Source organism: Esox lucius, chromosome 1 (genome assembly GCF_011004845.1).
Source record: "Esox lucius isolate fEsoLuc1 chromosome 1, fEsoLuc1.pri, whole genome shotgun sequence".
NCBI classification, from domain to species: Eukaryota; Metazoa; Chordata; class Actinopteri; order Esociformes; family Esocidae; genus Esox; species Esox lucius.
The window spans coordinates 14,060,362-14,088,263 of record NC_047569.1 but is presented as its reverse complement, the minus strand read 5'-3'; the positions used below and the strand labels follow the sequence as shown (position 1 = coordinate 14,088,263).

General features: G+C 40.4%; 1 protein-coding gene across 1 annotated transcript in view; it reads left to right on the top strand.

Annotated features, from left to right (window-relative positions):
• mtnr1ba (melatonin receptor type 1Ba) overlaps positions 1 to 17,896 on the top strand; it is a 39,881-nt gene extending 21,985 nt beyond the window's left edge. The window contains 2 exon segments of the mRNA NM_001303849.1: positions 16,926 to 17,044; positions 17,141 to 17,896. Coding sequence (NP_001290778.1) covers positions 16,926 to 17,044; positions 17,141 to 17,896 — 875 coding nt within the window.
• Positions 17,897 to 27,902: the final 10,006 nt, after the last annotated feature.

Sequence of the window (27,902 nt, the reverse complement as noted above, 5' to 3'; positions counted from 1 at the left end):
TTCTGTTCCTCACTCAAAAATGTCCTTTTCAAATTAAGAGACCACAAAAAGGTGCAGTGGTCTCTTAATTTCTTCCGGAGCTGAATATTCAATTAGGCCTTATTTTGAGGTCTTACTGTTTTGTTGTTCTATGTGGCTATCATAGTCAGATGTTTGGCTTTGAGATTATGCTATGCCAGGATTGGCTGCACATGCGTACATTTGTGCTCAAACGTTTGCATAACCTTGGAGAATTGGTAATACATGTACCATTTGTAAAGAAAACATGAGTGAGCAGGCAAAACACGTCTTTTATTTCTTATGGGATTCACATTCAACTGTCGGTGATAACAGAATGGTACAATCATAAAACAAAACATGGCAACAAAGAAAAAAGTTAACTGAACCTTGTTCAGAAGTCTGCTTACCCTTAGATCTTAACACTGTGTATTGCCCCCTTTAGCATCAATGACAGCGTACAGTCTTTTGTAATAGTTGTCAATAAGGCCCCGAATTCTTGCAGGTGGTATAGCTTGCCCATTCGTGTTGGCAAAATGCCTCCAGGTCATGCAAAGTCTTTGGTCATCTTGCATGAACCGAATGTTTGAGATCTCCCCAGAGTGGCTGGATAATATTAAGGTCAAGAGTCTGTGATGGCCACTCCAGAACCTTCACCTTTTTTTGCTGTAACCACTCCAAATTACAGTGTGCCAGAAGCTGTGAGGCATGTCAAGGTGTTGTCAGACATATTGTAACCAGGCTTTTTTGTGGCATTAGCGCAGTAAAGGCTTCTTTCTGGCAACTCGACCATGCAGCTCATTTTTGTTCAAGTATTGTCGTATTGTGCTCTTGAAACAAACACACTGTGTTTTTCCAGAGCAGCCTGTATTTCTCCTGAGGTTACCTGTGGGTTTTTCTTTGTATTCCGAACAATTCTGGCAGTTTTGGCTGAAATCTACCTGACCTTGGCTTGGTATCAAGACACACCCGAATTTTCCACTTTTTAATAAATGACTGATCAGTACTGACTGGCATTTGCAAGGATTTTGGAATCATTTTATATCCTTTTCCATCTTTATAAAGTTAAATAACCTTGTTACGCAGGTCTTTTAACTTGACAGTTCTTTTCTGCTCCCCATGGCTCAGTATCTAGCCTGCTCAGTGCATCCACGTGAGAGCTTACAAACCCCTTGACTATTTTATACACAGACACTAATTGCAATTTAAAAAGCCACAGGTGTGGGAAATTCAACTTTAATTGCCATTTTCACCTGTGTTTTTCACCTTCTGTGTCTGTAATAAGGCCAAACATTCAAGGGTATGTAAACTTTTGATCAGGGCCCTTTGGATGATTTCTGTTATCATTATGATTTAAAAAGGAGCCAAACAACTATGTGATAATAAATGTCTTCCTATGTCTTACTATCCTTAAATAAAATAATTTATTTAGCATTACCAGTCATATTTTCAAAATCAATGCCAAAATTTCACAATTTCTGCCAAGGTGTGCAAATTTATGAGCACAACTGTATATACCACATCGGGGGCTTTGTGTAAAGGCAGCAGCCTGGCCCGGCATCACCACGCAACGCCAGTGGTCCCCTCAATGCTGGAGTAATGAACCCAGCCTTTAGTATTGGATGTGGTCGAAGTTGATGGGCCCTTTCCATAACTACGGAACATAGAATAAACCAAGTAACAGTAGCAATAGTAGCTTATGCTTTAGGTTTGGTCAAACAACCCAAAATGCATGTTTGATTTTCTTCATCTTTTGCAGAGAACACCAGGTTGTAACTGTTGGATATCAGCCTTTATGAATTGTCACTTTTGTTAAGAACATCCCGTCGAGCCAAGGGAGAGAGAATTTGATTGTTTATTGAAATGATGGCAGTAAGTGTTGCTTCTTTGGTGTTCCACTCAATCTCAGTTTGGAAATGGCAATACACTCTCATTTATACAGGGACGTGGCTACCCAGAATTCAACAGAGTACCATAAGCCCATTGGCTAATTACAGATGCAAGCTTTGACAGAACACAATGTGACTTCCTGTTAATGAATACAAACGGATGTTCTATTGTATATCAAAGCGTACATTCATGCAATAATTCCACAAAAAAAAAAATAATCCAGCAAGAAATGGGAGCAAATAGCGTCTGCTCGGACACATAACTAAGTTAGCTAACATTAGCTCTTGGTCTTGACCTTGACTTTGGAGAAACACAAAACACATCTGTGCTCATACAAATATAATAAACTAGAACATCAAATTATTTTATATGTCAAATAATCGTTTCTGCATCATCATCAATCTAGTAACTTACACACAGCTTTCCTTGACTATCTAGCCAACTAGCTAAATGTAAAAATAGAAAGGTAGCCAACACTGCATCACCGTTCATACAATATTCCGGACCTTCAAGGAAGTACATGCCTAAATTATGAACATTCCGATCATCTATGTTTTACTTGCAACCATGGCAGTGCAGATAGTGTCACTCCTGAAACTTTGCCAGAGACTATTTTTTAACATTAACTGATGATATTGTGGAAGATGGAAAAATGTTTGCAATTTTTTATGAAAAGAGACTCAACAGTTGTTTGTACAACAGTTGATTATTTCAGTTTAATTACGTGGATCCACAGGAACAATCATTTCCACAAAACAGAGTTTAAGTATAGAGACCAACAGAGCAGTGTCATAACAATTATTCTGATCATACATTACTGCTTTCACCTCTTTATACCCCTCCTTGTCAGCTTCCAAAAATATGACCTCTTATGCTATAAGATACATACAAAAACAAGTTGTCATACTAATAGGGAAACAAGAAAGGCAACCATAGTTCTTGGTCATAGTTAACAGACCTCCTGATCTGAGCTACCCCTGTTCTCTGTCCTTCCCAAATGAAAGGATACAGAGGAGACACAGGCAACTTCACCTTGGAGCCATCTGTACATGGCCATAGATAACATAGGTTTGAGGCCTTGCGCTTTCGGTAGTGGCCATAATCACTTCTAGGAACAGGGCATGCTGACCTAGGTCTTCTATACGTGGCATACGTGAACAGTCAAATTCAGGCCTAGTCTAAAACAGTCCATTCATTGAAGTTAATTTGCAGAATAATGGATAAATATGGTCATATATTAATCCTTTACAATTCCTCCCTTTTGTCCCATAAGGGACAATATAAACAAATAATTAATTTATTAAAATAATACATTCATGACATATTAGTAACATCCTGGATCTTAAGGACACTACTTTAAATAAGCTACTTAAAAACTTAGAATCTGAATCAAACATTGATGATCAAGACAGTTGTTATGGTTATATAAATTACTTCTGCTACTGGGAGGGTCCATCATCTTAGTCGTCCTGTGGTTCACCACACCGGGCCAAGGCCCCCTCTGGGTTTGAAGTATACCACCATGGCAACTCCAGGTTAACTATGTGAATATTTTACCTAAGCGTGGACTTGTGGTGTAGTCAGTATTTATGGGCATCCGTAAATGAGTCCGTAGGTTTCAGATCTGGGAGAATCAGTCATGTTAAACATTGGGATGTCTCAAACTAAGACATGTCTCTGTTCTATGCTAAACTGATCCTTTTTGCAAAACAGGAGACTCAGAGCCAGTAGGCAGCTGATGCGCATGAGAAATACTAAAAGGGCTATAACTACTATGATTAAAATGACTATACCAACCCATTCAAAGCCCACCCAGCAATACTAACCCCATAATTCAGCTATCCTTGAGATGGTTCTTGAATGTCATAACTGTGGGGCTGATGGGAAACTTGTGTAATTTCATTAATTAGGTCAGAGACAGTGGAGTTCTAGGATGGTATAGATGTAAAACATTCTTGTCCTATCAAAGCACAGGTTCCTCCCTTGGAGGTGCATTACACCGTACATGGGCAGTAGTACCCATCCCAATTTTAACTTTACTCCCATTGGATTTTAATTTAGCTAGTATATTCTAGTTACATGTTTTGACTTCCCACTCCATTTGACCTGATATAGCAAAACCTCTATCCCAAATTCCCAATACATGTCGAAGTCTAAATTGAACTGTGAAGTTACTCCCCAGTCCTCTCCCTTTACCTGGCACAAGTCCTGTTGTTGTCCTTTGGGCCTCTTTGCCTCAGCCTTGAGGCTGTACACAGTTTCATCTTCTTCTGTAGTAAGCAATGCTGTGCCTCAGATCTGTTGCTGTTGGGCACAAAGCTCAAGGTTCAATTTCATGTTGTGTGGTTCTGTCTCACCAATGGACTGGAAATGTGTTCCAGACATAACAAGGAGGTCAGGCCTTCCCCCTTTCCTGAACCAAATGTCCGTTATGCCTGTTTCTGGAATTTAAAAGGTGCCAAAGGGAAAGGTTGCAGGAGGTTTCACTTCACATGATTGTTCCCAATTCATCTCCATGCATTGAGCTAGAGGTCTGCAACAACGTCCTTACAGGAGAAAGGACAAGACAAAACACTGCAGCACTTTAATTATTCTCCTGGGCCCCAGCAAACAGTCTACAGCAATACTAAGAATTACACTGAACTATTAAAGAGATGGTGGGACCATTACATAAATGTCATAAACAAAATCGTTTCAGTTTTGTGAAAAGATCACAAGTCACACCAACTTAAAAACAACGATGAATTATGATTTGAAATAAGAATATGAATTAAAAATATATAATTTAGTGTAGTACATTTGGCAGTTTGTCTAATTAAATTCTTTAAATCTGTTCTAAAGATTGTGTTCACTGGCCAGTAGGTTCTAAATAGAAAGGTAAGTAAAGACTGATCTTTTGGTGATATAGGGGTAGTGCTTTTCAAAGTGCTATTTCACAGACATCTCAAATTTGCTGAAATGTACCCCAAAATGTCCTTCAAGTATAATAACAATGAACAAAAACAGATAGGGCTTTGCTGGTAAATTTGCTAAGGCAAATGGCTCCTGACAGGTGTAGTCATGGATGTTGACGCCACGTTGTGTTGCGTGGTCCTCTCCATTCCTCCAACCTTCCTAGTTGTTACATGTGAAAAACTACAAGGGTTTAAAAACTGATACTGCTGTTTGGTGCCTTGTGATTTGATGTTGTCAGCTATTCTGGGGTCCCACATTTAATGCGTGTAGCCACTGCTGTCTGTACTGTACCTCCCTGTGACCCCAAAGTCCCAAAGTCAAGTGTCCCTCTTCCCATGAGTCAGTCCAGATGGTTACCATTCCTTCATAGAGCTCAGCTCCTCTGACTGTGATGGTTGCCAGTAACGGTCCAGCCTTGACTGTCTGTTGTACATGGCAGTTTGTCCCCAACCTCTCCTTGGTTTTGGTGAAGCGGGAACCGTCAGTTTCATGGCTGGCTCACCGCTCTTACTGAGCCCAAGTCAGTCTCATAGGTCTGGGCTTGGTTTGGCCTGGGAATGATCTGGGCCACAGGTGTCTTTGGACAAGGTGTATCAGGTCTATCAGTGATTCAGGATTCAGGACTCCTACTTTGTGGGAAACAACACAAAGTTAGAATCCTAACTAGAGAGGTGTGTATTTAGTTAACTCTATTAAAACCCAATATTAAACCCCAATCTTGTATCTGTCCTTTCTTAATTGCATATGTCTACCTCCCACCACAACAACTAGGAATAAAAAATGCTAAATAGGCTGATTAAACACTGATTAAAATTCAGACTCGTGTATTTTTCCCTTAATAATAATAATAGGAAGAATCTATTCATATTAGCAATCTCTAAGGCAACATTTCCTCCAACAATGTACTAAGACAGAAACAAAATGTACTTCATGAAGACAACTGTAACTCTGCATTCAACTCCACTTTTCAACTAACAAAGTCCTTCTCCCCCTTTTCTTACCCTATTCAACTCATGTCCTTGGATCTCTCGACACTAAGGGGAGACAGAAATTGTTACTCTACATAGATCCCATCTGGGGATCTAATTAGTGTTTAGGGAACTTCACCATCTCATTAGTGCCTCCAACATTGGATTGATAAGGACCTCACCACAGACATAACCACATATTGCTTCTTAAGACTATGTGTTCCTTCTAATAAGGCGATCCTCTTGTTCTAACAGTACTTTGTCACTTTTGGTGGCCAGGAAACCAGCTAACCCCCCACCTATTCTTATAATCAGTCCGGCGCGTTGGCGCCATGTGCCATGGTGAAAAGGAGAAACTAGTCAACTCCTTCCCCGGTTCCTTCACCAGTCCAGCGCGTTGGCGCCATGTGCCATGGTGAAAAGGAGAAACTAGTCAACTCCTTCCCCGGTTCCTTCACCAGTCCAGCACGTTGGCGCCATGTGCCATGGTGAAAAGGAGAAACTAGTCAACTCCTTCCCCGGTTCCTTCACCAGTCCGGCGCGTTGGCGCCATGTGCCATGGTGAAAAGGAGAAACTAGTGAACTCCTTCCCCGGTTCCTTCACCAGTCCAGCGCGTTGGCGCCATGTGCCCTGGTGAAAACAAGTTTGGACAAACTTGTCAAACATAGGGTCTTCTATTAAAACTCAGTCTTGGATGTTATTAGTCTCTTTTGTACGTGGTATGTCAGTGCAGGTGTGGGTGTATTTCAGGAGGTCTGTGCGGATACTACAGATGGTGTTTATTCATTTGGGATTTAATAACATACAATTGTATGGGCTGTTTATAAAAATGGTGATAGAAAAGTAGCACATATGAGAGGATTTTTTAACAAAGGGCGAATCATTTTATCTGTATACTTTTTAATTTGTTTAAAACTTTAATTGTAGAAGCATTAAAATAAAGCAGATCAACAAATCAATGGTGAGAAGGATCTAGTATACTGCCACCACCTCCCAACATGGAAAGAAAATACACCTTCATTTTTTATTTTTTATTTAACATATTTGGGAAACACTTCAAATAACAAAAGATTGCCTATTAATGTATTTAAGAATTAATACATCTTGAACTAATGATTAACATTTTGAAAGTTTTCTATGTATATTCACTGTGTGAGGACAAGTGGGCTGCATTTGTTTAGAAAATTTGAAAAAAAAACATTCCTGGGTTATACCTAAGGAACCCCACAGTCCTTGCCAGGACCAATCCACTAAAACCTGAGGCCTCTAAGGATAATATGAAATAACTTTATTTGAATGAAGTTAAAGGTATGTATACATTTTTAAAGCATGTGGAATATACATCTCAGAAAAGGTCGCCATTCATACCTGAAAGATGCATTTTGAATAAAGTTTAATTAATTTGCCGTATATTTATCACATTCCACATGCATTCTGCATCATATTTAATACAGTGGGGAGAACAAGTATTTGATACACTGCCAATTTTGCAGGTTTTCCCACTTACAAAGTATGTAAAAGTTATTACATTTAAAGATATTACATTTAAACGTACAGTATATTTTCATTTACTTCATTTATTTTCTTGTTTTATTATTTATTTTCATGTTTGGGTCTTAGCAAATTTACCAGCAAAGCCCTATTATACATTTTTGTTCATTGTTATTATACTTCAAGGACATTTTGGGGGTTTATTTCAGCTATGTCTGTGAAATAGCACATTGTAAACCACTAACCCTATAGCACCAAAAGATCAGTCTTTACTTACCTTTCTATTTAAAACCTACTGGCCAGTGAACAATATCTTTAAAACAGATTTAAACAACTTAATTAGACAAACCACCAAATTAACTACACTTTCAATTTTTTCCATATTCTTATTTAAAATCATAATTCATAGTTGTTTTTAAGTTGGTGTGACATGATCTTTTCACAAGACTGAAACAGTTTTGTTTCTGACATTTAAGTAATATTCCCATAATCTCTTTAATAATTCAGTGTAATTTTTAGTATTGTTGTAGACTGTTTGCTGGGGCCCAGGAAAATAATTAAAGTGATGCAGTGTTTTGTCTTGTCCTTTCTCCTATAAGGACGGTGTGGCAGACCTCTAGCTCAATGCAGACGAACTGGGAACAATCATGTGAAGTGAAACCTCCTGCAGCCCTTCCCTTTGGCACCTTTTGGGTTCCAGAAACAAATCTGTGGCATAACGGACATTTAGTTTGGGGAAAGTTGGAAGGCCTGACCTCCTTTTATGTCTGGAACACATCTCCAATGCAATTGTGAGACAGAACCACACAACATGAAATTGAACCTTGAGCTTTGTGCCCAACAGCAACAGATCTGAGCCACAGAGTCACTTACTACAGAAGAAGATGAGACTGTGTGTACAGCATCAAGACTGAGACAAAGAGGCCTTTTGGGTCAATATCAATGGACAAGGACAAAAACAGGACTATGTGCCAGGTAAAGGGAGAGGAATGGGGAGTAACTTCACAATTAAATTTAGACTTTAACATGTATTGGGATAGAGGTTGTGCTATATCAGGTCAAATGGAGTAGGAAGTCAAAACTTGTAACTAGAACATTCTAGCTAAATTAAAATCCAATGGGAATAAAGTTAAAATCTGGATGGGTAAAGACACATTGAATGGCTGAAACGAAAATTCTACCAGAAGAAAATGGAAAGACTCTGTGGGAAAGCCCAAACAATTCCCGTCAACCAGCAAAACAGTGGTAAAGATAACTCATCTTCCTTTTGCAAAGGAAGCAACAACTGATTGTTAACCACTGCCGACCAGACCACGACCCTCCAGCACAGGAGGACATACATCAGGAGTCCAGCCTGGACTCAAAGAAAGACAACACTGGCAGACAACCAGGTGACCTCCTCCTCTGCTGCCTCGGTATGATAGCTGCAACCCTGATCAGCCTACTGGTGATTTCTGTGGAGTCTAGAATCCACAGGGACTGCCAAGGACTGACCTGGAAAATTGACTCTGACAGCTGAACCCGAACAATCAAAGAAACCAGATGTCACCACACGTAAATGCACTTACACTGCAGCCTTACACTGCACCTCAACACTTCCACCACTCACCCACACACTCCAACAACACATTTTGGGGAAAGCAAATCCAAAGGGGGATGAATAGACCTAGCAGGAACCTTAGTAGGAGCCCATATCAAGAAATACACCTGAATTGCAATAAGATCCCAGGCAAGAAGGCAGAATATCTAGCCCTGGGCATCCAAGGGTTCCCAAAAGGGGCAAACTGCATAGCAGGAGGACTAAATTTAACTACTAACAAAGAATGGCAACCAAAGGGGTTCAAAACAGGTCTTTGTCAAAACACCCTATACTCATATAGTGGGGAGAACAAGTATTTGATACACTGCCGATTTTCCCACTTACAAAGCATGTAGAATCATAGGTACTCTTCAACTGTGAGTGACGAAATCTAAAACAAAAATCCAGAAAATCTCATTTTAATTACAAGTAATTAATTTGCATTTTATTGCATGACATAAGTATTTGATACATCAGAAAAGCAGAACTTAATATTTGGTACAGAAACCTTTGTTTGCAATTACAGAGATCATACGTTTCCTTTAGTTCTTGACCAGGTTTGCACACACTGTAGCAGGGATTTTGCCCCACTCCTCCATACAGACCTTCTCCAGATCCTTCAGGTTTCGGGGCTGTCGCTGGGCAATACAGACTTTCAGCCCCCTCCAAAGATTTTCTATTGGGTTCATGTCTGGAGACTGGCTAGGCCACTCCAGGACCTTGAGATGCTTCTTACGGAGCCACTCCTTAGTTGCCCTGGCTGTGTGTTTCGGGTCATTGTCATGTTGGAAGACCCAACCATGACCCATCTTCAATGCTCTTACTGAGGGAAGGAGCTTGTTGGCCAAGATCTTGCGATACATGGCCCCATCCATCCTCCCCTCAATACGGTGCAGTCTTCCTGTCCCCTTTGCAGAAAAGCATCACCAATGAATGATGTTTCCACCTTCATGCATCACGGTTGGGATGGTGTTCCTGGGGTTGTACTCATCCTTCTTCTTCCTCCAAACACGGCGAGTGGAGTTTAGACCAAAAAGCTCTATTTTTGTCTCATCAGACCACATTACTTTCTCCCATTCCTCCTCTGGATCATCCAGATGGTCATTGGCAAACTTCAGACGGGCCTGGACATGGGCTGGCTTGAGCAGGGGGACCTTGCGTGCGCTGCAGGATTTTAATCCATGACGGCGTAGTATGTTACTAATGGTTTTCTTTGAGACTGTGGTCCCAGCTCTCTTCAGGTCATTGACCAGGTCCTGCCGTGTAGTTCTGGGCTGATCCCTCACCTTCCTCATGATCATTGATGCCCCACGAGGTGAAATCTTGCATGGAGCCTCAGACAGAGGAAGATTGACCGTCATCTTGAACTTCATCCGTTATCTAATAATTGCGCCAACAGTTGTTGCCTTCTCACCAAGCTGCTTGCCTATTGTCCTGTAGCCCATCCCAGCCTTGTGCATGTCTACAATTTTATCCCTGATGTCCTCACACAGCTCTCTGGTCTTGGCCATTGTGGAGCGGTTGGAGTCTGTTTGATTGAGTGTGTGGACAGGTCTTTTATACAGGTGAGTTCAAACAGGTGCAGTTAATACAGGTAATGAGTGGAGAACAGGAGAGCTTCTTAAAGAAATACTAACAGGTCTGTGAGAGACGGAATTCTTACTGGTTGATAGATGATCAAATACTTATGTCATGCAATAAAATTCAAATAAATTATAAAAAAATCATACAATGTGATTTTCTAGATTTTTGTTTTAGATTCCATCTCTAACAGTTGAAGTGTACCTATGATAAAAAATTACAGACAACTAAGTATGAAAACCTGCAAAATCGGGAGTGTATCAAATACTTGTTCTCCCCACTGTATATATTCTCCGCACCAATTATTAGGGAAAATGGGGGCTCTCTCTCTTATCCATTACAATTAGATAAAAGGCTAAATATCCCTTACAAGTTTTACACTGTATGTATCCAGGTGCAATGGCTGGCCTGTAGGAGAAAAGTGAGAACCAACACTCGTCCCACTCATTCCCAAATTTACAACTCAATTTAAACCAGAGGTAAAAAGAGGACAAGCTACCTCTCCTCCATTAGTAAACAACATTGTTTGCAAGGGAGATAGGATAGCCCATATAGAATGTCTGTTGACCCCAGGGTCCCATAAGACAACAGCACGTCTTCTTTCTGCCTCACCAAAATGTTCTGCCCTAATGTGTAAAACAGCCTCATGGGACCAGGATAAAGCAGTCGTACTAGGTAACAACTGCCCAGGAAAAGTAACAAATACCAATGTGCTAGTGATATACAAAGTTAAAATTGTATTCTCTATAATTAACCCCTTCCACATTAATCAATGGAACTGTGTTCTACTGTACTCTTTCTACTCCTAAAGGTGCTAAAAATTGGGAGTGTCAAGCGATACGCCAAGGCCATCAGGTGGTAGTCTGTTCCAATCTCTAACTGTGCTTTATTGTAGCCAGCGGTAAACACGTGACCTATCCTGGCTGACCCATGAGTAGACCTGGGGCACTCGATCAATGTGTGATGCAGTCCTTGGATCAGGTGCGTGATTTAGCTTTGGCGATAGAACATTTTGCTAATGCGACCGCTAGGGCCAGAAGCTACCCGCTTGCTTTCTCTACTGAACAAGGCAGCCTTAGACTATCTGTTGGCCTTTAAGGGAGGCCAAGAATGAGAGGGCAAGAATGTTGTACATCTATACCATACTAGAATTCCACTGACTCTGACCTAATTAATGAAGTTTCCCACCAGGCCCACAGTGATGACATCAAATAACCATTCTCCAGGATAGCTGAATTATGGGGTTAGTATTGCTGGGTGGGCTTTGAATAGGTTGGCATCGTCATTTTAATCATAGTAGTTATAGCCCTTTTAGTATTTCTCGTGCGTGTCTCCTGTTAAAGGATCAGTTTTGCATAGAACAGAGACATGCATTAGTTTGAGACATCCCAATGTTTAACATGACTGATTCTCCCAGATCTGAAACCTACGGACTCATTTACCTACTGATTTACTGATGCCCATATATACTGACATTTCAAATGGAAAATGTGGCATAAGGCACCTTTTAATGGGGTCAATAAAATATGATGCACTTATGACAGTAGTACATTTTAAGAAATCTAACATCTCATGACGTAAATCTAACATTTACGTCATGAGGGTATGTCAGATGTGTGCTTTTTTCACTAACAGAATTATTGTCCAATAGATCTTGATAGCTCATGCTTAGCTTTGCCTACATCCTTTGCTCTGCCTACTTGGCTTCCCTCCCAAATAACGTGACTTACAGGAGTGTATATTCCTCATTAACTCCTATTCCGCAGGACGATATGGATGTTCATCCTTTTTAATTAAGGTACAGGAAATTGTTACAGGAAAATTACTTAAAAAGAGACACCAGTATAATCTCAAATTTTGTTTGCCTTTAAAAATGAAACTTCCATGGACATAATCACACACTACATTCGCAACCATTTTTGCCATAAATAGCTACTGTTTACTTGGTCTTGATATTTCCAGCGCTTCCATTTCAGTGCAATGGAGCTAATTTGACAGATTCATTATCAGTCCTCGCACAACGCTTTTAATGACAGAGCAGTGAATCAGCAAACCACAAGCGGACTACAGACTGGCCCACTACTTATGTTGTGTTGTCTTTTTGAAAGAAAATAAGGAAAGTGCTGTGTGAGCTGGCAATCTTGAAAAGGGGTGTGTCTTCATCCTACAACAATCCTGAGGAACCCTTTTGAAGATTACATGAGCTGCCAGGGTGTATAAACTGCCGTTCCACCCTTGAGCTGGGCAGTTAACCCCAAATTACTTTAGGGTCACAGCCAGTAATAGCTAATTCCCTGGTCACTCATTGAGTGCCAAAGGGAGAGTAGGAAAACACATTTCTGATTTAAACATGCTCGTAATACACCTTGTACATGCATGAAGTAGGATAAATACAAGCATAAAAGGGCAAGCGCATGAAGCCCAGACAATATGAAAAAAGATAAGCATATTGGAGTTAGAATTAATCAAGAGTCTCCGAAATGCCAAGGATCAGCAAAAGCCGGCCTGGATTAAAGGGAAACTTTAGCATGTCCAAGATTCCAACAATTCCAGACCAGTAGTCATGAACATTAGAACATCCATAAACAGTCAGGAAAGAAACGTTGCGGGCCTTAGCTGTGAGCATCCTTTACATTTTAAGAATAGCATACATTATCTCTGATGAAGCGTACTTAAAAGTATTTTCTTAAGGTCATTCATTCTCTGGCTTTGTGAAGCAAATGTATTGGTGATGGCATTTATTTAAGTGTCTTCCCTTACAATTACCATCTAATATTATTCTTTAAGCGCAGCATGCTGTTTCTGAAGGATAGAAGATAGTCGCTGTCAAGTACTCTGCAAGCATCACATTTTTGGCAACTTTATGGCTTATGCCTGAACATCTTCACACAAAATGATTTGTTATGAATTCAGAATAAATATTTTTTCTGTATCTTTTATTTAACTGCATATTACTGTAACTATGTGTGGTGCAACCTTGTATCATCCATCTGTTTTGTCTTCATCTAATACACACTAGTGTTCAATGCAGCAGGTCATGGATGACTATAAGGATGATAGAGTGGTGATGGCCCCTCTACTGGCACTAGGAACCAACTGCCTGACTACAGACATATGGACACTAGATGACAACTCCATCTGGGTAGATACCCAGATCAGGTACAGTTATGGCCACCAATGGAGCACACCCCTGGGATCAGTATAGCGGCTGTCCAGTCCTGCATGAGGCATTGCCATTGTCTATCTTCACATTATGGAGAGATTGATGAATGGAATTAGGATGGGAATGGGCAACATTATGCCCATCTTTTCACATTAAAAACCACTACGCCCAGGGGACAGCCAGGAGAGTGGGGAATTACTAGGGAAACAGGTAAGATTGTCCTTGGGCTTGTCTTATCATAAGAATGATGTATTAGGAAAGTTAGTGGATGAGTAGACTATACTATGGCCATTATAATTTCCAGTGATGCTTTGCCAGAAGAATTGGAAACCATAAGAAAATGTTAGATGGCAGTTTAATCTCCTCTGGGCTTCAATAAAGACAAAAAAGGTGTAATAAATGATAAAATCAGCACCAGTATATGGATAAAGGAATATATATTGCCATTTTCACAAATTCATAAATGAGTTCCAAGGCAAATATACTGAAGACTGCTTTTGAAGCATTAGCAGTGCAGTTGAGATGGGTAGCTTGTGGGTACTTGAGAGCTGTACTTAGATTGCTTTAACGCATATGTTTTAGGCTGCAAAGTGCAAGAAGGACCACAGTGCCATCATGGTAGGGGAATGCCAATGGCAGTGATATAGAATTAAATTGTATTGGCAGAGATGGTGAATTAAATAATGTTAAAATCAATAACAAAGCACACAAACTTCCTCTTAGCTACCCTACTTAAACAGAATGTTATTCTTGAATTAACATTGCATTCTAAACAGCCACTGCCATCTAAGACAACAAGTGAAATTGTGTATGTGTGCCTAGCAAATGGGATGGGTTTATATGCTGTTTGATGGAATATTCAACACTCGTGTGTGCGCCTCTCTCCAAGAGAGTGTTTGGATTGCATACAGTAGCCTTGGCCCCATTTGTGTTTTTTTGGATATGGACATGAAAGAAGGCTATTGCATTCCCCTTCTTTCACTTTCCAGCCCATGTTTTCTGCCCTACCACGCCCCTGTCTCTTTTTCTCTCTCTCCCTAGACATCAGTATGTAACTAGATCGCAATGCTAAAGAAAGCAGATTTTTTCATATTTTTCCCCTCCTTTTACGTTTACATTCTATCGATTTGCTCATTGTGCTACTGTGAAGCCAAGAGTCTGAAAGTTTGCTCTCCAAAGTAAATGTTGGTGTGCTATATTCACTACATTCCGTTGGTATTCTACAACTAACAAAATCCAGTGTACTGCATAAGTTCTGAAACAACCCGGTTTTGGTTGTACTCTGCTATTCTGTGTAAGTATATTTAAGTCTCTGCTGGGCAGCTTGAGAGGATTTAAGGAGCTCCAAAATGAATTATACCAGGTTACAGATGTTTCCCCAGGTATGTTTGTGTAGTACAATCATATCTGAACAAAGTGGGGGAGAAGGTTTTGAACAAAGCAGACAGAGAAGATGTTTAGAAAGCTTTGTGGGAGAGAAATGTGGTAAGTTGTTTAGCACATCTTTATAACTGCATCAGGAGGATGCCCTACAAAATGAACTCCAACGGGCTACTGATGTGCATGTTTCTGACCAAACTCAGAAACCAACTCCATGAGGGTGGCATGGGGTCATCCTCTAGTGGGACCTGTGCTCACAGCCCAGCACCATGCAGCTCGATTGGCATTCGCCAGAGAACACCAAAATTGTCAGGTCCGTCATTGGTGACCCATTCTCTTCACAGATGACTGCAGGTTCACACTGAGCACATGTGAAACTGTCTGGAGTTGCCGTGGTGAGCGTTATGCTGCCTGCAACATCATCCAGCATGACCGGTTTGACAATGGGTCAGTGATGGTCTGGGGAGGCATATCCTTGGAGGGTCGCACAGACCTCCACGTGCTAGCCAACGGTACCCTGACTGCTGTTAGGTACTGGGATGAAATCCTCAGACCCATCGTCAGACCTTAGGCTGGTGCAGTGGGCCCTGGTTTCCTTCTGGTGCAGGACAATGCCCGGCCTCATGCGGCCAGATTGTGTAGGCAGTTCCTGGCTGAAGTAGCATCACAGACTGTCCAGGAGCTCACTGATGCCCTGATCCAGGTCTGGGAAAAAATCCCCAAGGACACCATCCACCGTCTCATCAGGAGCATGCCCAGACGTTGTCAGGAGTGCATACAGGCACGTGGGGGCCATACACACTACTGAGTCACATTATGAGTTGCCATGATGAAATTCACGTAAGTCGGAGCAGCCTGTGATTTCAACTGTTTACTTAGATTTTCGGTTTGAGTTTGAATCCAGCACTTAATCGGTTGGTGATTTTGGATTCCACTTACCGTTGTTAAATAATTTTTTTCTACTTTTTTGCAATACGGATAGGCCTCTTATGTTGTTCTATGCAGTATATGTAGTATATATTGGACTGGAGCAGCAAAACATTTTTAGTGGTTTATTAAAGATTTAATTCACTACCAGTAAAAGTACCAGGAGATACACTAGTGACAGAATGACGGTGCCATGTGCAGAAATTCATTTGTCTAAATGAGAGCTTTGAACTTGTGTCCTGCAATCTAAATGCAAATTCTATGTAAGTGGTCTAATGATACATGAGACATCTGTCGTGGTAATGCATTTTACAATATAACCTGATCGAATCGATCAGCTCACCTTCTTTTCAGCTTCACCATTTGTAACTGAGTCACCAATCTTCCTTCTAGTACTAACTAGAGGCTTAATTCAATCAAATTAATGTTGCTGTGTTTACACAGTAGTTGTTTTTCCCTTGACCAATTACCTCACATACTAGTCATGGATATTGAATGAAAACCTACAACTATTACCAGGATGGCCTTTCCACAGTTATGCTTTCACATGTTTGTCCATATTTGGCACAATCTCCAACAACTTCTTCAGTTCAGGTCTTCCATCAGCTCCAGTGTCCACAAGAGCTCTATATCCTGTTTTCCTACATTGAGTCTATACCTGGAGTTTCCATTTTTTATCTCACCAAAGCACAGTTCTATGTGCGATTTTAATGTTCTGATCTATTAGCTTTTTACTCATTTTTTGTGCTCACTGGCAGAAGCATGCCCTCTCATGGATGACATTTTTGCACTCAGCATGATTACAAAATGCGCCCACTGTAATTTCACAATGGGAAAGGATGAGGAGAGGTGCCTGAATCAAGTGTTAAGCTTAGCTGACCTATTTATTTTCATACGCTGGCTTAAATACAACCCCAGCCTGAAGCCTAACCCTTTCCCTCTGTTTGCTGAAATTCCAATAAATGAATGTGTTGTTCTATCTGCCCTCTGTAGGGAACGTGTTCGTGGTGAGTCTGGCTTTTGCTGACCTGGTGGTGGCATTCTACCCCTACCCCCTGGTGCTGTATGCCATCTTCCATGATGGCTGGTCGTTGGGAGAGACTCAGTGCATGGTGATTAATCTGTTTGTCTGTGTGCCTGTCCATCTTTATTCTTCCTCACACGTATCTATACTTACCACATATCTCTTCTTTTTAATGCCTCACTAGGTGAGTGGTTTCCTGATGGGTCTCAGCGTCATCGGCTCTATCTTCAACATCACTGGCATCGCCATCAACCGCTACTGCTACATCTGCCACAGCTTTTCCTATGACAAATTCTACAGCTACCGCAATACGCTTCTGCTGGTGGCCTTAATATGGCTGCTTACTATCCTGGCCATCATACCAAACTTCTTTGTAGGGTCGCTACAGTACGACCCCAGGGTGTATTCCTGCACCTTTGCCCAGGCTGTCAGTACATCGTACACCATCACCGTGGTGGTGATCCACTTCATCGTGCCCATCGCCGTGGTTACCTTCTGCTACCTGAGGATTTGGATCCTGGTCATCCAGGTTCGAAGGAAGGTGAAGTCGGAGGTGAGGCCCCGCCTCAAGCCCAGTGACATGCGTAACTTCGTCACCATGTTCGTGGTCTTTGTGCTCTTCGCCATTTGCTGGGGGCCGCTGAACTTCATCGGGCTCGCCGTAGCTATTGACCCGGAGAGGGTGGCACCGCGGATCCCTGAGTGGCTGTTTGTGGTCAGCTACTTCATGGCATACTTCAACAGTTGCCTTAACGCCATCATCTACGGCCTGCTCAACCAGAACTTCCGTAAGGAGTACAAACGGATCATCATGTCCATGTGGATGCCTGGTCTGTTCTTTCAGGACACCTCGCGGGGAGGCACAGAGGCCTTGAAGAGCAGGCCCTCTCCTGGACCGGGACTCAATAACAACGATCACGTTGAGGGTGAGACATTGTGACACTGACGTTCTCCCCTCCTCTCTTCTGTGATGTTGGATTTTTTTTTCTCTCTTTTTTTCCCAGTCATCGAGTGCCATTTCTGTATTCTATCTAACTGACTGCACAGTTGTCCTTTAACAGAAGCCTCATTGAATTATCGAAACAGTGTGGATTAAAGAGAGAGAGAGAGATCTGCACAAAGAGAAGAGGTTGACTGATGATAACTGACTGTGATATTCACGATTCAAAGAGTGCCATTCATGAAACATATGTATTCTAACTTGTTATGTATAATTTCCTTATGTACACCTCAGGGTGCCTGCCTCCTCTCAGCTGCTGTAGCAATATGCATTTCATGTGGAAGCACCAATAGGTACTATTCTATTTATTTTTTCCAACATTACACCCATGGCATTCTTGCACAAGACAATGTATTTTAATCAACATTGGTTATCATTACGGTTTTTGTCACACATGACTTGGTTTCCAATGACTTGGTTGGTTTCCAATGACTTTTAACAATGGTTATTAACACGCTTTTATTGAAACCAAAAATAGTTTATTATTTATTTTCCATTTTGTTATATACACTCACCTAAAGGATTATTAGGAACACCTGTTCAATTTCTCATTAATGCAATTATCTAATCAACCAATCACATGGCAGTTGCTTCAATGCATTTAGGGGTGTGGTCCTTGTCAAGACAATCTCCTGAACTCCAAACTGAATGTCAGAATGGGAAAGAAAGGTGATTTAAGCAATTTTGAGCGTGGCATGGTTGTTGGTGCCAGATGGGCCGGTCTGAGTATTTCACAATCTGCTCAGTTACTGGGATTTTCACGCACAACCATTTCTAGGGTTTACAAAGAATGGTGTGAAAAGGGAAAAACATCCAGTATGCGGCAGTCCTGTGGGCGAAAATGCCTTGTTGATGCTAGAGGTCAGAGGAGAATGGGCCGACTGATTCAAGCTGATAGAAGAGCAGCTTTGACTGAAATAACCACACGTTACAACCGAGGTATGCAGCAAAGCATTTGTGAAGCCACAACACGCACAACCTTGAGGCGGATGGGCTACAACAGCAGAAGACCCCACCGGGTACCAATCTCCACTACAAATAAGAAAAAGAGGCTACAATTTGCACAAGCTCACCAAAATTGGACAGTTGAAGACTGGAAGAATGTTGCCTGGTCTGATGAGTCTCGATTTCTGTTGAGACATTCAGATGGTAGAGTCAGAATTTGGCGTAAACAGAATGAGAACATGGATCCATCATGCCTTGTTAGCACTGTGCAGGCTAGTGGTGGTGGTGTAATGGTGTGAGGGATGTTTCCTTGTCACACTTTAGGCCCCTTAGTGCCAATTGGGCATCGTTTAAATGCCACGGCCTACCTGAGCATTGTTTCTGACCATGTCCATCCCATTATGACCACCATGTACCCATCCTCTGATGGCTACTTCCAGCAGGATAATGCACCATGTCACAAAGCTCAAATCATGAAATGGCCCCCGCAGTCACCAGATCTCAACCCAATAGAGCATCTTTGGGATGTGGTGGAACGGGAGCTTCGTGCCCTGGATGTGCATCCCACAAATCTCCATCAACTGCAAGATGCTATCCTATCAATATGGGCCAACATTTCTAAAGAATGCTTTCAGCACCTTGTTGAATCAGTGCCACGTAGAATTAAGGCAGTTCTGAAGGCGAAAGGGGGTCAAACACAGTATTAGTATGGTGTTCCTAATAATCCTTTAGGTGAGTGTATACACATTATATTATTATTATTATTATCATTAGCATACATATGCGGGGATCACAATTTGTAAAAACCCTATTAGTAAGCTATAGAATATGTCAGTAGTAGGAGCTAACAAGTTCCAGTACTATTATCTAGGCATTTGGATTGTCAAAAGGTGCCTGGTTTTATTGTCATGGTCTCAAACAGGAGATTAGACACAAAAACATAATGATGTCACCCAGTTAGTATGGGTTAAATCTTTAGCTATAAAAGGATGAAAGACTGAGTAGACCACTACATTAGATTAGGTATATCACCAAACTCTGTCATTTCAGTTGACACAGGAATTGGGTGAAACACTGCCCTTTTGAAGTGTTTTAGCACTCTTCCGAAGCCGGGTGCTATTATAACCCCACAGGGTGTCCTGAAACACCTTTGCTGGTACATTATAAGCACAATAAAGCTGTTTAAACACGGGTGACAGTGTGCTGATGCAGCTTACAGATTTCAACTGTACTCTTAGTAATGTGTGAAAACATGACTTTCTCTATGCATTTCATATAATTACCTAAAAATGTTACCGCAAAACTAGCAGCATACAAAAAAGTCTACATGAGAAATGAAAATACTGTTTTTAATGAAGTAGTTTATCTTAGTACAAGAGTGAATTATTTCAGGTGGTCATAATGACATTGAATCCCAATCTTGTGATACTGTATTCTATGATGAAGAATGTGCATGATACACTTGTACTGCTTTGCTTATTTCTTAATTTGTTTGTTTTTTACTGTACCTCGGTTTCTAATGACCTTGTGAAAACTGCTGCTGAAGATGACAATGATTTTAACAAATATTTATATGATGTGGACTGGGGTGGTCTAGCAGTCAAGGTATCTGCCTCCAGAACACAAGCTAATGAATCCAACCCTTTGCAGTTTTAGCACAGGGGTTCCCAACTTTTGTTTTCAATGAAGACCGGAGAGAACACAGAAATACTTGTGAGTGGATACCAAAAAATAATGCTTTTACTAGTATATCTTCAAATGCATAGAACCTAGAATTACTTTGTCACTTCTTTAATCAGCCCTATAAAGCTAATTCTTAAGCAGGCAAAAATCCTAAATCCATTTTACCCACCATTCTTTGATTCCTGATACTACTATAGGTCGCTAAAAAAAATAGGGGCTTATGTTGTTTGCAAAGTTATTTGACCATAACCACCCCACTTCAGTTAACCCTTGTCATGCAAATGTTGGTTATTGAATGTGCTGAAATGGCTATTAATATTGCATATCAATCACATCCATGTAAGCTTGCTATTTTGGAGCTATACTCTCTCACTGTTTAAAAAAAAAGTTTGGGCAGTTTCCTTGACATCTCCGTGCACAATAGCCAGGGAAGTAAGGACGAGGTTAGAATGTCAGAGACATGATGGTTCTTCAGCCTGTCCAATCAACATCTGTTATGGGTTTTACTGAACGTGTCAGATATTCCCAACTTGCTCACATACTAGACAATGATAATTCAATTGATTACCCATCTTGTGGCCTAGTGGGTGTATGACAAAGCCTGGGGGCTTGGTAGCAAGCACTCCACAGACTGGTTCACGTCTGGGGCACAGTGGTAGGGAAACCCTGTTCTAGCACACTCTCTACTCTTACTCTCCTTACTGCCCTATCTATTACAATGTCTAAAAACAACAAAAAGACAAAGGAGTTGGACTGGTCCTGACAAGAAAAATATTTTATGATGGTGTTGGTAAGTGAAAGATGCTACATTAATGGCATGTGTGGATGTACAGGGAGGAGTTTGATATCAGGCTTCATGATTTGTCCTTTTTAAATTGCTGTGATATAGATATAAAATCTATGAAGAGTATGATTTCAAAGGTTGTTGATGTAAAAGTTTAGATGTTAATAAAAACCATAATTGCAAAAAATACTGCATTTCTCAGTTACTAATATTTTTCTGACAAATTAATGATACTGTATAAAAACATTTAATTTAGAAGATGCAGATGCACTTTTAGAAAATTGTTGGTTTTGTAAAATATAAGTTATGTGCACTGAGGAGAAAACGACAGCTGCTGGTGAGAATCTTTCTTTCGGACTCACCCTTTCTCTCTCTATAGGCTGATATACGTTAGAAGAGAGAGAAGAAAATGCTGAATAGATTGATCTAAGTTTGCATAATCATATCCATAGTTTGAAATTACAGTGCATGCCAAAGTGACAGTGGCTTTGTCTATATCAGAAGACAGCTGCCTCAGCATACGTCAGACAACAGTGACACGAAGCGCGTGAAACAAATGTTAGTTAACATTTAAAATGTTCACTTCAGCCATTAACGTTAGTAAAAAAAAAAAATCGAAGGAGTATGAAGTTAATGTAAGGAAGAGGGGTTTCCTATGTCATGGAAAACACAGTACAACTGGGTGGAGAAAAGCGACGATGGAGATGCCATGTATTGCTTAGTTTGCCGGCAATTCCCTGCCAAGGCCGACCGAAGGGGTTCATTTTTTAAGGGGACGCAGAACTATAGAAAGTAGGCTTTAGATGAACACGACAAAAGCCGCCAACATTTGCAATGTGTGCTGGCAAAGCGGGTCGCGGACAACCCATCAGCTGGGCCACTTCATGACTGGACACAACGGGCAAAAAACGACACAATCGAGCGGATGGTGAAGTTAATCAACACTGCTTACCACATCGTGAGCAGTGAGCTCCCCTTCACCGCTTACGAGAGAACGGTCGCACTTCTGAAGAAGAGTGGAGAAGACGTTGGTTCTCAGTACCTCTCTGATGTAGCATGTCGAAGGTAAGTTACTCAGCTAGCTAGCTATTATGTTACTGTAACTTTGCTCACAAAGGATGGTAGACACAAAACGTGACTGCTTGAGTGTCGTGAGTGAGATTGAGTCAACACCGATTGCCACATTGTGAAGAGTGAGCTCCCCTTCCAAGCCACATTAGCTACCTATGTTCTAGGCCATTTTGCTATCCATATCTTTTCCACTTTTTAATGTTACAAATCTTATTTTTTGGAATTTGAACAACAACTTAAGATAGCCTACTGATATTCACACCTGAAAATTATATTAAGCCCTACTCACGTGTTACATAGGAAAAACGCCAATTTTAACATTTTGCAAGCAATTTAAATGTCAATAGCTAAGTGCATTGCCAAATGCCGGCTACATCTATTCAGCCATTCTCCACATCTGCAGCAGCAGCGGCTAAAAACAGGTCAAATTCTATCCAGTATTTTGTCCAGTATTCCTTAATCCTACAACACATGACAAAAGAAGCCATTATAGTTCGTTAAAACATGATACTGGGATTAGCAACTTTGTGATAATGAAATCTAGGAAAAACCTATGAACTGTAAGCCTATCATGCTGTGTCTTGAGCTGATTATGAAGCAAAGAAGAATGTATTTAAAGAACTATGCTGAAATGCCCTAAGATAACTAAAGGCAGTTCAAATGACATAATAACCTAATAATTACCCAGTGTTTCCCATTCATCATTCATCTTAGTTGGTCAGGCAAATAGTTTTTTCCTTTGGCTCAGCTAGTTCTCAGAAATAAAAAATAAAAGCATTAGTTATTAATATTATGTTTTAATAATAATATAACATATTATTTAATTACTATGTTAAAACATTCAGCTATATTACATTAAGTCCATTTTCATTACAAAATCTGTGAATAACCAGTGTTAACTAAGCCAGTATGTCTACAATTTCTTTGTTATCATAAGCAGAATTTAGGTCCAGAAAAATAATATTAGCTACAGTAGCTAACCAAGCTCTCAGACTCATGTACACACGTCTTCATGCTCAAATGATACTGACAACAAACAAATCCCATATTTACAGTAGTAAGCAGTTGATTTCAATCAGAATGCCATCAGGTTACACTCTTCTGTAGATGAGCTGTGAGGCATTGTGCATACTGCAACAATCGCTGCATCACAAGTGCTTCACAAGTTGCCTGGTTAAAAATAATCTCAGCTAGAGTTTACCAGAAGGCATGTGGGAGACTCTTAGACCAGGTGGAAGAAGATTATATGGTCTGATTAGACCGTATAAAATCTAGCATTTTTAACGTTAAGTGCTTTGTTTGATGCAAGCCTAAAATCGTTCTTCATCGTGAGGAAAGCTGCTAACGTCTGCAAGATACTGACTTGGGAGAACATTAATCTTCCAGCAACACCAGGATCCCAAACATATAGGATACATTCTGGGGTGGCTTAGAAACAAAATAAAATGTAAATGTTCTTGATAGTCCCAGGCAGTACCGGCCCTAGTCTTTTGTGGGCTCTTAGCACATTTTTATTTGGGGGCCCCCTCTCCCCTCAAGTCACTCATGCCTAGGGCTGGCCCTAGTCCCAGGCAAAGCCAGAATATTGCTTTTCAGAAAAGGTTCCCATCCAACTTAATGGAGCTTGACCATTTTTATAAATAAGAATGGGAAAGAGTTGCAATTATTCTAGAAAAAACAATGTATTCTAGAAAGCTTTATACAAAGCCTTGGTAAAAGTATTAATTATATATTTTTATAAACATAATGAATTACTTATGTGGCGAGGGATCTTTCCTACAGCATACTTGAGCAGTGGATTGTATCCCAACTGCCCCCCAAAGAGAAGCCAATTTGGAACTGTCTTCACACCAATCAAATCACATCAAAATCAAAATGTCATTGACAGAAAAAATAAAAATAAACTCTTAATCTATATTCTTCTCATTCTGTTGCTAGCTACCTAAAAGCAAGCCAAAAGCAAATGTTCACTTTCCTTATTAGCAATGGATAGCTTAAGACTTGTGGTTTTAGCAAATTATCTGTGATTTAATTATTTCATATTGTGCTCCAGGCCTGAGAAGATGGGAATTAAAGTTCAACCCTGCTAAATTAACAAACTGGCTTGTCGTTAGCCTAAATTGTAATCAACTGACTATAGAATGGTTTTGTTATATCTACTAAGACTAATAAAACAAAACACATTTAGTGTCTGTTGTTTGAGGTCAAGCCCTTTTAGCAGGTTTGCACCTTGAACAGGAGAAAGGCATGGACCTTCAGGAGGGTCCAAAAAATGTGTCTCTAACTGTGCACTACACACACACAGAAACAAATTGGCGAATAGTGCCTACCACATAACTTTGCATAGTTACTAATGGTTCGTCGATTGGACCAATTCAAAAAAAAAATGTCAAAGCTGTAGGTTTTAAGTAGGGTTCAAATGTGGGGGGGTCGGAGACCCTCCATAAGTCTATAGGGACCCGACTTAATATAATAATTATTGTGATAATTATAGGTCTTCAAGCACGCTTTAAGTTTGCAGCAATAGTGAGTCTGGCCTGAGTCTGCGGTTGGGTTAGCCTGTATAAGTGAGTTTGGTCACCCAACAATTCCAGCTCAGCATCACAGGTTGTTGTCGTGCTGCTTGTGCACACTTAGAGCTGAAGGTGGCAAACCGCACATACACAGGTAACTCTTTAAAGTTGCTAAATTGGCTTCTTGCTCAGATACTCGCTTTTGGAGAGCTGTCTGTTCTAGACAGATTTTCTCAGATGTGCTATATTCTTTCCATTTATTAATCATGGACTTTACTGGGGTATATTCAGTGTATTGATAATGTTTCTGTGTCCTACCCCTGATTTTGAAGAACCTTATTCAGGATTTGCTTTGAATGTTCCTTGATCTTCATGGTGACGTTGTTTTTCGGATTGGAATCACCAACAGTGGCAACTCCATTGATTGCACACAGGTGAACTCCATTCAACAAATTACATGACTTCTAGAGACGGTTGCACCACAGCTCATTCAAACCAGTCATAGCAAAGGGGGTGAATACATATGCAATCATTTTCAGTTTTTTATTTCTAATTCATTAAGAAGAATGTGCAGATTTTTGACTTTTTTGTGTTGATCATGGCAAATACTCTTAATTTAATGCATTTTGTTTTCAGGTTGTAACACAATAACATGGAAAAGTTTTAGCCTTTTAGCAACCCAGTTGCTAAAGAGCTAGTTTTTAGAGCCACTGAGCTTCCCAGTGAAGGGCAGGCAGGACACAAGGCACAGAGTGAGAGAACGTTGTCATTCCTTTTAATGTTCCTCCTTCCAGAAAACAACAAAAGGAGCGGTACACCGCAAACTATAGCACAAACAATGATCCACAAACTGAAAGATCCAAAACGGCCACTTAAATAGGGTCCCCAATTAGAGGCAACTTGAGGCCTAGAGGCACCTCTGCTGTGGCCCCCAGGTGTGTGCAAGTGGACAAATGCATTGATGCCTAGAGGCTCTCAGCCAGGACCTGACACTGAGTTACCTAAGGGCAAACAGTGACTTGATGTGTAATGGATTTACCAATGCAGAAAATGGCTTGTTTGTGTGTGTATATTTGTCTGTGTGTATGTGTTACACTTTTTGGTCTTCAGAGATTACTCTGGCATGGTTTATAACATAGTGTTCTGATTAACACACAAAATAGAACAGCTAGTTTTGGATATTATATGAAATGTGTGCAAAAGCCATTTTTTCCAAGTTATCTTTAGAAAGCAGCTGCCAATGATTCCCATGCTGGATTGGCATTGAAACAGACTGCCATTGAACTTGATCCTAGCCATCAACTAATGGCTGAAATGGCTTTGTCAAGTGCACCAAATCCCCTGCACAGAAGATATTCAGATCTCTTTCAGAGAATAGGACGTTTAAAAAGATGCCCTCTTGTTCAGATTACTTTCTTGAATGGTTATGACTGGAGAATATATGAATGCATTTGATTTCAGGTCATTAATGTTGAACTGCAGTCGATTCTACAATAGTCCCCAACCCCCCCCCCCCGATCCACACATATATTGCCAGTGGTGTTACTGTGTTCTACTTTTCCTTTAATGTTCTATATTGTTGTACAGATTTTGGTACGCTTTGGTGGTTGTACACAGTTCAGCAATTATTGAATCATCCCCAACTGTAAATAACTCGTCCACAAATGTCGGACTCCATGTGATGAAGTGAATATCAAATCCACAAAAATAGAAAATGAGCTTTAATAGCCTAGATCTTCAATAGTTGAACCCAAAGGTGTATTTGATAATGGAAATAAATAATATGACTCTGGTTAAAGGAATTGCTCTGTGCTCTACCCTTGGATACAGCAAAGGAATTCTCTATTGACAGGCAGTCTACCTGATGCTGTGTTTGCACAATCAAAATTAACTTTTAAGTGTTATATTATCTTCAAATGAACTGTCACTCATGCTTAACTCACAGCATGAAGACAGACATTTTCAGCAATGTAATAGACAGAAAAAAACATATACGCCCTCAGAAAAGTCTACATAAAATAGCTAGAAAATAATATCTTGGTACAATTCACAAAGGAGGTTTGGGTTGGTGACGAGATGATTGAATGCTGAAAGAAGCAGGGCCAAGTGGGTGTGTCTGTCTGGGCCTGGGGCACAGAGAGAGGAGGTTGATTTGGTAACAAGGAGGGTCGAAGAATCTACGTCTTCAATAGACTAAGAAAGATGTGGTTATTTCAGGGAAAATGTTGTGATACTATATTTAATCTGACTACATTTTCTATAATGAATGTATTTGGGTCAGAAGCATGTTTTAACAGAATCTAGCCAAACTGAGTGACCCTTAAACATGTTAAATAAACCTTTCACTATTAAACACGTTAAATAAACTTTCCCATGATATATTTATAAATGATATCTGCTGGGAAAAGTGTTTGGAGGAGTACATCAGAAAACACAGTCTTTGATGTTACATATTTTTTCCCCTTTGAGTAAAACTTCTTCTGTGAACTCAAGAGGAAGGTAGAGGAAGGTATAGGGCACACAGGGAGATAGACGAGGGTTGAGCAAAGAGGATGGGACGTGTTGAAGCAGAAGGTATGGCTGAAGTCAGAGCAACATGAATTAGGAGATCATATTGACATCATATTTTTGGCGATTAAGTAGCAGTTCCCTGAATGGATTAATGACAATTGTATGAGTATATTTCTACCATTTCGGTATATTTAATACATTCCAACCATTAAATATTCAATTTTTACTGGATATCTACATAGGCTTACAGAGGGCCCATTATCTGCAACCCATTATCAGCAATTATCAGTCCTGTGTTCCAGTGGCACGTTGTGTTTGCTAATCCAAGTTTATCATTTTAAAAGGCTAATTGATAATTACAAAACCCGTTTGCAATTATGTTAGCACAGCTGAAAACTGTTGTGCTGATTAAAGAAACAATAAAACTTGTCTACTTTAG